The 12,681-nt window shown below is 36.8% G+C and overlaps 1 protein-coding gene across 1 annotated transcript in view; it reads right to left on the minus strand.

The window, feature by feature from the left end:
• The window catches only part of LOC134530202 (uncharacterized), a 29,513-nt gene extending 18,875 nt beyond the window's left edge, over nt 1-10,638 (minus strand). The window contains exon 1 of the mRNA XM_063364901.1: nt 10,545-10,638. Within this exon, the coding sequence (XP_063220971.1) occupies nt 10,545-10,638 (94 nt within the window). The remainder of the gene's footprint in view (nt 1-10,544) is intronic.
• Between the last annotated feature and the right edge of the window lie 2,043 nt (nt 10,639-12,681).

Consider the following 12,681-nt stretch of genomic DNA (forward strand, 5'->3'; position numbering starts at 1 on the left):
TGATTGATCCAGAAGAAAATTAAATATCATATTCGGCCTGAGACTGAGGCGTAATAGGTTTTTGCAACCAAACCATTTAGGCATTAAAAATATTATATTCTTTGAGGAAGAATTTTTTTTAAATTTTTCTATCTTTTGTATGATAAAATCTACCTCTGCATACTTTTATGAATTAAATTGAATCATTTTTATTGAATTATCACTATTTTGTATGGATACAAAGAAAGAGTGAAATGAAATCTACAATTTAATTGATAAATTTACTTTTATTAGCATTCATTAATACAAATATATTTATTACTTTTGTAGTGTCGCGGCACCCTATTTATTTTTACAAGTACAGAAATAAAAGAATTGCACCGGCCAGGATTCGATTGGTCAACCTTTGGATTTGTAGTTAGCGATGCTAACCGCGCGGCCACGAGGCCATATTGGAAACCATTTTGTTCATATGTGATATATATATATTTATAAAAATTTTGTTTTGTGTTGTGGAAGTTTTAAAAACGTATGTAGTCCGCCATGTTTATTTCTTATAGTGGTAGGCGGAAAATTAATAACCGTACCGATTGTGCTGAAAATCGGCGGACGATCGTTAAATTACATCATACTAATAATTCAAACGACCAAAATATGATTGAAAAGTCAAATCGATGGTTATTCCAATCGAGTGGAAGAGAGATGCCACGCATGCGTACAATGAGCATAACAAGACAAATCCGTAGTGGGACATCCGTAGTGGGACAATGTGCGTTACGGGACACTTTTTCGTGCGTGCAGCCGGCGTTCATCGATTTATTAGACGTTGTCACTTAAAAATTTGAAAGCTACATTTTGTAAACCAAATCCTACATACTGTACTACATAAAATAATTTAAGACTACATTTTATCAGTGTGGTGGGATCTCAAATAAAAATGTTTTAAAATTTTTTTTGGGAAAAATCTATAATATATCGCTCTATCTCGCTATCTAAGCAGCAAGCAAGCCAAAATAAGATACGTAGAATGCATTTATATGGCAAGGAGAACAGTAATTCATGTTCTCAATATCCTTGCTCTATGGTATACACAAGGGGAGTAGGAGAGACCGTTCTGTAATACAGAAACGAGATAGTCGTTGGAGTAAGTGTAAAAGAAAAAACATGTTCAATGGCGGAAAAGGGAAGGGGGCTTAAGATTGGGTCACTAGATAAAGACGAGGGGGAGAGGGGATATTTAATGCCCCACTCCTCTTCTTGGGCAAACGTTGGTGAAGAGAAGCTACAGTTCTATATTTTTGTTTTACTGGAAACGGCAAACATTTTTATTTATAAAAAATTTTAATTGAATTAGAATTGTAAAAATTTGTATGTACATATTAAGTATGGTTGTGTATCATATTATAGCTATCATAAATTGGATTTCACTGAAGGCATGGACTCTAATTAATAATAATAGGTCATTAAAATAGTAACTTATAATTATATGTTTTTAAAATTGAATAATCGGGCCTAAAATAACCTGCACTACTCTCTGTGAAGTTTCAATTCTAGCGCGCGTGAGGGCTACGTTCCCACATGTGTGTGTTTTTTTTAAGAGCAAGAATAAATTTTCGTAAATAAATAGTGCCAACACAGGGATAAAGAGAGAGAAGTGACTAATTAATATCATGATTAACTCTACAAACTCTCAGTTTAAACAGTAATAAAACAACTAATTCATATTAAAATTTGAAAGACGACTTTCATGGCCGAGGCAGTTGAGTGTTATTATTTAGTATACCCATTTACAATTTTTAAGAACTGGTAATCAATGATCTTTTATTGTTTAAATAAATTATAAAAAATACGTGACTGAAAATTATGATTGATCTACATAAAGTTTGCTAAAACAGTTATAAATGCTTGAGAATTAAAATTACAGATAATTAACAAAACATGTTTCTTGACGTTATCGTTGTGGCGGCTTTATAACTAGACACCATAAAAAGGTTATATTTACGTAATATTTAATAGATTACCTATTTTATTCTAATAATGCGTAATTTGGTAGTTTCCAATAAATAAAGTACTTATTTTCCAAAATTTGTCATCTTTGGTCAGAGATTGGGAAAATATTTTCATCACACGGTAAGAAAATATATCTTAAATTAGGGGATTATTTGTGAGTTCCCTCAGCAGAAATACAAATCACCTAAATCTCAGGTGTCTGTGAAATTGTCTTTCATTTTATTATTTGAAATGATTTATTTCATTATATTTTTTCCAAATGTTTAAAATGCATATCATGCCAATCAATGACTGTGTTAACATTCTCTTTGTCTGTTCCCTGTTTTGACTTTTTAATTTTTGTCAGACTTCCATGTAGAAAAAAAAACTGCAGCTTCAGGGTTTATCGTCAAATAATTTTTAGTCTGACTACAACAGATTTAACAAGACTTGAATTTAATATTGAAAAAAAAAATAGCTGAAATAATTAAGTGTTTAAAAAATGTGTTAACCCTAAATTTTAATAATTATTGTTGTCCATTCATCACACAAGCGAGATATAGTAAAACGTATTTTTGTAAATTACTTATGCTGTATATTAAAAAATATATATATAAACATGTTTAAACAAACGTCAAACTGATTCATTTTATACAAGCAACCTCTCTGTTTATCAATACGAAATGGAAATCTTCCATTCTTACCAAATACATTTCCACACTTTATAGCCTAATAAAAAAAAACGGTATTGGGGAAAAGCCTTAAAAAATTCACATTAGAGTAATTTTTATTCGCGAAAGACGTGATAACACGGTCTACAATCACAAGATATTTCGTGGCCATATATCAGCATTGAATCATGACTTTAATCACATATTAGCATTCACCGTATTGTGCTTATCCCCTCCTAGCACATGATACGAGCTTACTTTCCTGCATGGCTAAAACCATGCGTGTTTAGGGGTATGGGCTTCGGCCTGAGACCTCAATTAGATTCTTCCCTACCTAGACGGCCTGCAAATGCACTTAGTTTTTTTTTTTTAGTTAGGTTAGGAAAACAAATTGTCCCTATTTATGCAACTTCGATCTGACACCAAGCTAAACATTGCACAAAATTAAATATTTAATAAACGTGTATCTAATACGTGTTTGCAATTGGCTAATACTGCCAGTAACGCAGTTACATTGCCCGTTCCATTTGGACCCCGACTGATACTATACGTTTTTAATGTGCGCGTTTGTAGCAGTACAACCGTTCAGAGTACCATCTTTTGGAGAGTTCGAAAAAGGGGAAGGGGGGTGGTCGTTGGTTGCGTCACGTGCCAAAAAAAAAAAAAAGGAATCCTGGCGCCTTGTGTTTACACGGCCGCGAAGCCAGAGGAGACCGGACCCTTTTTTTCTTCCTTCCTTCGGGCGGAGCTGGCCGGGCCCAGGGGAAGACAGGCAGGGCAGCAGGTGGCGAGGCTGCGCCTCCCTTCTCCTCTTCTATCACGGCCTTCCGGGGGCGGAAGATAAAGATGCCTTTCCCACGCCATCTGCGTACCACTTCGGCGGAAAAGTCTGTTACGTCTGTGCGACGGCGGGCGGAAAAGAGAAGAGAGGTCACTTTCCCCGCCGGCTCTCCGCCGCACGCACACACACGCGCGCGTGCAAGGCACGAGACCGCGGCTGGTGAAGTACTACCGTCCCGTCCGTGCCACGTGCTCCGTGCCCGCAGGCTTGACGGACGGCCTATTCGCAGACAGAGGACGAAACAGATCTGTATCAGGTTTGCACGTCAGTAACTACCTTGCTCACAGGATGATCTCTATGCGTGAGTCGCAGGATCAGTCGTGTGGTGCGGGTGATCCACCGGAAGATACGTGCAGAATTCGCGTCATCACACTGGGAGCCGGTCAAAAATAGAAAAAAAGTTGTAAATTTGAATGAAAATTTCTCTGGCACTTGGGTGCTTGATGCGCCCTTGAAATACAGACCGATTGTAAGGAAATATCGAAGATTCGTATTATTCAGTCACATGCCATCGGGACAGAAAGTGGAATGTGGTAGTAGCCAATGAACGAAATAAATTTGTTTCCTAATGTACTAGTGTACTCTATAAAAAAATCTACTTTTTACGAGACAATTTTTCGAGAACCCAGTTTTCAACGATATTACTTGGCAAAACTGCGAGGTAGAGCTTTGTAAATTGTAAATTGTAAATTGCACATTTACTATTCTAAGTGTAAACTGTAAATTGAGTTTCCAAGGGACTATCCTGTAAACGTACAAAAATTTTTTCAAGGCACAGACAAGTGCCCAAAATAAGACGAATTTGGGAGATCTATAACTATCAGATATTTAGTCTTACACTATTAAATAACTCGATTGGTTTTGAGTACCGAGAATTTTTTCATATAAATATATTTTTTTTATAAATATTTTGGCTTCTATTTTAATATGAACGTTTTTAAGAGTAACTTTGAAAAAATTAAATCATATGATCTGAACTAACCGTATTACTGGATTCACATACATTAAGTTGGTAATAACATTACCAGTTTTTCTGAACATTTATATTTGACATTCATGCTGTTAATAGAAAAAATAATAATTTAAATTAAATCGGTTTCACATAAGTATATTTTGACGTATAATTTCACATTTTAACGCGCTTTTTACCGAAAAGTAAAGCTTAGCAAGATTTCTTCAGTCGGCCTGTTCAGTTTAGCTGGGAAATGTTGCAACGTATACTACCAGTCTTTTATATTTGAAATATCGTTTTTCTTCTTACGCAACTGACACTACGGGAGTATATTTTCTTTGAAGTAACAACAAATGGCAAAATTGAAATATAAATTTGTACCTACTGCTCTCACCCGATTGACTAAGTCAACAATTTTAACAGTATTCTCTGCAGCTTGGAACAATAGGAGTGAGACGGAGTGATTCTTGGCCTCTGTGTGAGACAGTGAGGGGATTAAATCAGGTACAGTAACCATCGTCTTTAAAGAGGGTGGAGACTTTGCGTCTTCTCTGGGCAGTAAGTTGATGAAGTAATGCATGGAGTGATGCTCACTTTAAAAGTGTCCTTTGTTTACGCTCATGAAAATTCGACACCCATTTAATTGCACAAAATGCGTATTTCTCACTTTTATAGAAAAACTAATCTATCCAAAGGGAAGGAAACTTAAGATGTACAATTGCTTTCAACACTTCTTACACTGTAAATATTTTTGTAAGTAGAACATAAATATTCATACAAAGTTAAATAAATTTGTAATTTTGTATATTTACATGAAAACAACTGTATCAATAAAAAAATAGTGTTTGCAGTTATACTGGGATTGGATTCTTACCCGAGTATTTATGCTATGTATTGTCCTAGTACCTCCAATAATTATAGATATTAGAAAACCGTTCCCTGAATAGCTTCCCAGTATTAGCTGTGCACGTTAATAACAATTATAAAACAAAACAAAATCCATTTATCTTTGCCATAGTTTAAAAAAATTATTTAATGAAACATCAAACAAGATATAAAATTATGCGGCGATTTTCTTAAAAAATACTCAGTTTTAACTCGAAAAAGTATTTCATACACGTTAAAATACCCATAGCCATATGATGTACAAAGTTATACAATATCTTTCTTGTAGTATTACAAAAAAATTCTTGGCACCTGATTTCTAAGGAAATATTTTGTAAAAGTACAATAAAATGATTTTTGTGTAATACTTTCTTCATTAGAAATTTTTTTGAATCCCCAAGTTGATGCTTCAGGTTGCGCAATGAACGCCGAGCGTCAGTTAGTAGCCTCGCGCTTAGAGGCGTCATTGCTTTAGAGGCGTCACCGGGAGTAACCCTTAGCGGTCCGTGGTTCTGGGTCTCGCTAACACAATCAGGCGACCAGTTAGGCGGTGCTTCAAGTGGCTTCTTCTCACGAAGAACACATTCTCTATTCAGTCACGTGACGGAAGCCTAATGTCTTGTCATTTCTGTCGGGCTGCAGTTTGTACAACTCGTTAGTGATAATTTACCTTCTTTTTTAACTCACATGGAGACAACGTGAGAATAACCGATACAAGTGATTGTAATGTTAAATATTAAAACAAAATTGAGAAACAAAAGTTTTCAAACGTAGATATTAAGACCAAAATACATTAGTTTTTTTATGGTAAGTGATAAAAAATTTAACAATTAAAGAATTGTGTACTAAATTCGTTTGATGACTTTTTTCTTTCGAAATATATTGAGTTTTGAAGTGAAAAAACTTTACAGCTGACAGGTTAAGACAAGATCAGAGTGTAACGAAAAACAACATCAACTCTCAGTATTGTGGCTCTTGGATGAAGTGGTGTAGAAATAACTAATAATTTGAGCGTAAGACTCTGCACAGGTTTCTCGTCACCACGTTTGTTAAAATTTTTAACATGTAGTGTGAACCTGTATTGAGTAATTCATTCAAGCCATTTTTATATATAATACTAACTAATACCCGGTATGCGTTGCTATGACTTTTTCATTTTTTTTTGGTAATATCTTTGAATTAGGTACAAGTACACAAATAATCTCTGTCTAACTTTCTATCTCTATCTATATATGTCCCTCAATATATCTTACTTTATTTCTCTCTATATTTTTAAATCAATATATATCTCTCAATATCTATATATCTCTCAATATCTCTCCATGTATGTCTATATATACATCCATATCTCTCCATATCACATTATCTTTCTCTATGTCTCTCTGTGTCTATGGTTATATCTATATCTCAAACCATCTCCATATCTACATATCTATACATCTCTTTATATATCCCTCGCTGTATCTCTCAATCTCCCTATATATGTATACCTCTCTATATCTCTTTATCTCTCTCTACAAATCTCTATATCTCTGTCTGTATCTTCCTATCAATATCCTTATCTTTACAAAACAGAAGACGAATATACATTTATTTATAGATATTTTTGCCTAGCTAAATATTTAGCTATCTTTTTACCCGTTACAGTTGTGAAATAGGTATATAAAACACACGTGTATTCGAATGCAACGTTGTGTCGAAATTTTAAAGAAATTGATAAATAACTTTCTGCGATTTAAGATTCTAAACGTGAAGCGGGTGTATCTTCAGAGTTCGTACATGCGCCTTCCTTCTATCCCTCTCCTCACGTCATTATACTCCTCTCCTACCCCCTCCCTCTCGCCAATAATTTATTTACAGGTGAATTCTCATGTGTCTGGTGTGCGGTGCGCTGTTTCCCCTTAATTTCCCCTCCGCGCATGCGCAATTGTGTTAGGCTCTATTATTTAAGGGCTCGCAGAACTCATTGGAGCCTCTTATTAACTGAGTTTTAGTAGAAACAACATGTATTGTTGTTGCCGTTCTGTCAGATTTAATCACTTCATAGCTGTTGGTCGTCATAATGTTTTGTAAATTTGTATCTGTTAAATTTTTGTTCGGGCACGTCTGACAGAACTTTACTTAAATTCACTTTGGGAAATAAACGTGCTGGTGTAGCGGGGTTGAGAACTCTTGTCTAAAGGATCATCACCTTTAATAAATTTGAATTTATGCTAGCCAGCTTATAACCTTTTGCAACGACGACCACGGTGAATAATTCGCGTGTACGGCCATGCAATCTCTAGTCCGCCGCGTCGAATGAAGTACTGTCAGGTTTGGTAGAGTAATAAACCTTCGTGTAACTAGTACTTTGTCTCGGTTTGTACGTCAATGCTTGAATTTTTGAGAGTCATTGTTTGTAACTGAATTTGTTGGGCTTGCGCGCTTAATTGGGTGCGCAGTTTTTTTTTTGGGGCGTTTAGTCCTATTGCCTTGGTCGTGGTGATTTGCTTTGAACTAGACCCGGGATTGCATGTGTCATAACGTTTTTTTTGTTGTATATTTGGCGTATGTAAATTGATCATTATTGTATTACGTATCTAATCAGTTTCTTGTTAATTGCTTGTTCGAATACGTATAGAGTTTACTAAGCTATAAATGGTTTTGCTATTTTGGTTATATTTATTTGTTTTTCTTTCATACCACGTAAGGGTTTCCTCCACAGTGTAGCTACTCATTTCCTATCCAGCTAGGAACTTCGCATTAACGTGAGGTGTTATACACCGAGTTTGTAGTCTCTTGCGACTTCCGTATCCCAAGGGGCTGCAAACGAACGAACATTTATATTATTATTTATATGGGTATGGCTAACAAATTACTTACCATATGCATAGATGGCAGCAGCAGCGCTCGATATCATGTTTGCATAATAAATAGCACAGTCGCATACTTCCGCAATCGGATACGTACATTCTTATACACTCGAATATCTGTACACTCGCCTGTGCACTTTCATACTTGCATAAATACAATTGTAAACGTGTTAAAAATATTTTTTTCGTGTTTTACATCTAATGCGCTTGGTAGCTATACATAATTTTATTTGTTTCAGAATTTTAGATTTCTCTTTAAACACGTTCTCACGAACCATGTTGGAATGCTTGAAATGTTGTAAAGTAGTGCCTGTAATACTAAAGTTGTCTTGAAGCTGTCTTTGCGAGGTATTTTTTAACGCCCGCAAGGAAATGGTTTGGTAAAAGAGTTTCTGATGTCTTTTTAAAGCTTTTTTTCCCTCTCCGCGGTCCGCACCCTGATACGCGCGCCCCGTCTCAGCTGGCGACGAGACGCTGCGAACTGAAAGCCCGGAATGAAATGAAATCGTCGACGAAGCAACGGCTCGTTATTCGGTCAAAGACCTCCTGGGCCTTTGCGAGCAGACGAGGGAGAACGCCCCTGGGTTGTGAGTAAGAGGCGCTGCAGCATCTGTTGCGGACACGAGCCTCAAATGCCAACTTCATATTCGGGTTGGCGCTACCGTCCGAGTTCTCGGTCAATTTTAGTTATTGTCAATTGGAAACATTTTAAAAACTAGTTTTAAGACTGTTATTAAATATTAAATTTTTTATATGTAGCTGTTAATGCCTGGAACTGAAAAGAAAGTGGCTCAGTTGGCAACACAAAAGACGTTGGAAACATTGAGAACCTTCATGTATATTAACATTTGAATTTTATTTTGAGTTTATAGTTATTTTATGATTAATAGTATTAATTTTATGGCTACTTACCTTAAGTAGGTAATTTTAAGTATGTGTAGAATTTTATTTTACGTGTGTGATTTGAACGTTACGAGTGATGTGTTTTGGCGCTGGACTTGTGTTTGTAAGGAGGGGAAAAGAGGGGAGAGACGTATAGTAAGAACAGTTGAAGGATCGTAGTCAGCGTCTAGCAGGGCTATGTGAGTTTTTGGAGATTTTCGCGAAACGGGACGTGATGACGGTTAAACGATGATGTACCAGGAATTTGCTTTACAATCTGGCTATAAAGTTTGCAGAGGTCAATGTCTGTTTTTTTTTTGTTTTTTTTCGTATTTCTCACACACTTTATTTTGGCGCTTAGGCTATGAGATTAACTTCTCTTTTATCGTCATGAAATTTACCGTCGGAACCAAATTTAGTGTTTGTTGGCGAATGTAAAATTCAAACTGTCAAAGGAAAACGTCGGGGTAAATGGTGCCATCAAATGAAGAGCCCGAGTGTACATTATTAATATTTCAAAGCATTTATAATAAGGCCTTAAACTTTGATATGACTTAAAGCTGTGTGACATGAGTGAGTATCGTAATTTGCATGCATGGTTAAATACGCACACACGTTAAATAAATTTTAACTATTTACTTAAAACTCAAAGTCCAAAATTAAAACAAATAAAGCTAATGTAAAAGTTAATGTTAGTATTTTTTATGCACCCACTATTATACTTTAAATTTTTTTAATGGTACCATGTTTTTTAAGTATCATGATCATCATTTAATTAAGCATGCGCATGAATAAGACATTCCTTATTTTAGCTTTGGTGTTACTTCCTTTGCCTATAGCCAACTCATCGATCATGTAATTGTTGGTATGTATGATATACTTCTACCGCTTGCATTGGTATTAAGTTGAAGGATACTTATTTATGAATTTGGCTGTTACTTCCTGTCACACCTTCTATAATTTATTTGCTCCGCTAAGAATTAATTTCAATGTTATTTACTTTTGTGTATAACCCTGTCAGTGTGAGAGTGGCTCTAGAAATTTACACGATTTTTAGAGTTTGTGTGAACTTGGATTATGATAGCGCCACGAGGTATAGACGCTGCTCCCAAAAGGGTGTGAGAATTGTGGTCACTGACATGTATATGGGGTAGTGCCTACATACAAGTGTTTGGAGTGTAGCCTAGTGCAGATATCTAATAATTAATAGACTCTATTTCCAGACTGTTAGGTAATCATTGTGATAAAAAATGATTGCCCTTCACCAAAATTTTGAAATGTGCGGTGAGCACTTTATTGCTCTTACTCATCCAAGCTACGTAAGGTAATTTTAACACATAGCAGATTAACCTTGCCAAGACGAACTCTATGCGTTACACACTGCGAATGATAAATACGCGTTCTTAGTTTATTTATTACTCAATCCCTCATGTTTACCACGTGAGGCTAGTTGGGACGTGTTGTTAGGAGCGGGGGACGTCACCCGTCGGTACCCTCGATGTCGCCACTCATGTCCCACCAGTGCAGTTCGGAGGGGACATTTTGAAGCAGGGTCCCCGCTGATATGAACGTGAGGCAGATGCTCATCAGGCATAGTGCTGTAGTTGTTTCACAACCACACGATCTTGCGGGTCACACACGGGGCGACCAGGCCTGGAGGAATGTCAGGTAAGTGTTGCCATTGGCCGGGCATGTTCGCGACCTCGTGCGCAACTGCCAGCATTTCCAGCAGCGCCCTGAAGGGCCGGTGCAGCAGCGCCCAGGTGACCAGACTGTAGTTGTCACTTCCCGCACGTAGCGATCGCATAAGCGCTGGCTGTCTCTGACGCACGTGGTACGCGCAAGGATGGGAGACACCAGTAGTAATACTGAGAGCGCATCACGCACCCAGCGCGCGGCGCGCCAACCTCTCGCCAGATCCTCCCGCTGACGTAAGCAAGCTCTGAGCTACTCTGCAGAGGGACGGGTGTGGCTTGGTGGGGAGTTCCAACCCGGGTGCTCTGCTGCGAAACGTGGCGCACGTTTCCACGAGCCGGTGGGGGTTTCTCGGGTTTGCTTCAGTTTCCCGCACCACTGTTCCATCCAAACTGCCTGACTCCTCGTGGCCTGCAATGATCTCGCTGCCGACGAGATGTTAATGCCAGGTCGCACACACCTTGATAATATTTTAATCCATGCAAATTCAAAACTATACTGCCATTGCATTTGTTGTCGTGTTATTCATATTTCAAACAGTTATTCTCTAAGTGTAATATAGTGGGTATACAAACATTTACGTGACTCGCCTATTATCTCTTGAAAATATTTGTGGCAGAACAAAAAATGTAAGAAAGGTGTTGTGTTGAATTTTCAGAACAGGCCCTAAAATAATAGTAATGACGAGGAAATAAAAAAAATAACCAACATGATGTGTGAGAACCAGTCATATGAAACAATATTAATTTAGTGGTAGGCCTATGTTAACCACAAGGCTAGAGTGTCCAAAGTCCTATTCATACTAAAGATATTACATACTTTTCATTGGCTAACACTTTTGTTTGACGTCATATTATTTTTCAATTACGGACAGAACAAAATGATTTTTTTTTTCGATCAGTTCAAAATTCAAACCTTTGTGATGCTTACCCAATTGGCTCACTGTTTATGCGGATGGAGTTAGAGCCAATGCGAAACGGTAAATAAAAGAAGTATCGACTCACGGCTCGTACGGTAACACATCTCTCAAGGCAGGCCCCTATGAGCATGAAACATTTGACAGAGTATGTAGAGGACTGTGGATCATGTAGGTCATTGAACAAGCTAATATTACCAATTCCTTTTTTTCACGATTTAGGATTCGCAATAAATTACAGCTAATTAATTACCAATAGCTTGAGGCTTTCTATTTCGAGGCAAGTTGAAATTCTAGTTATACAAGATTACCAAAAGCCCACACGTTTGTATGTAGCAACTTGGTGGAAACACGTTAACTGCGAAATGTTGGTCTCAATAAATCAAATATGAAGATTTATCACGAAAATGTTCTTGCATCAAGATAACATACAAAACGGATTGTAACTTCATAAGTAGTTTTTGGGTACATGAAATATATTTTACGCCACTTAGTTATTTTTCGAAGGAATCACAGAAGTTTGAAATGCAAAAACCTGCAACATTATGGCAAATTCAAGAGTGTATACACACGCGCTTGTATTTTATAGTGAGGTAATTTTTTTTTCAGACACAAACATGGCTTATTGAAGCCTTACAAACAGTAAAATGTTTCCGCCAGGAATCTTTATTTTCAATAATAATTTATATAAAAAACAAAACATTATAATATAGACCTGCAAAATTCAGGTAACTTTATGTACTCAGGGTAGAATCCACATCGTAGTACACAATCAGGGCAGGGTAGGTTGTTGATTGGTGACTGCCACATTGTTCCATCTGCCTGGTTCCTAGTGAATGGATCACAAGTTAAATTGGGAGTGTCAACTGACAAACGATCCAATGACAATAAGTTTTCAAATGTACATCAGTTTGCAGCCTTGTTTATTGCTAGATAACTGGGAACAATTTAATGTTTCATTTCACAATAGGGTATAATCCAAATGGTTTTTACCTTTTGCCACTTTAGTGATTGGACCA

The sequence above is a fragment of the Bacillus rossius genome, chromosome 1 (assembly GCF_032445375.1).
Source record: "Bacillus rossius redtenbacheri isolate Brsri chromosome 1, Brsri_v3, whole genome shotgun sequence".
In the NCBI taxonomy this organism is placed as follows: Eukaryota; Metazoa; Arthropoda; class Insecta; order Phasmatodea; family Bacillidae; genus Bacillus; species Bacillus rossius.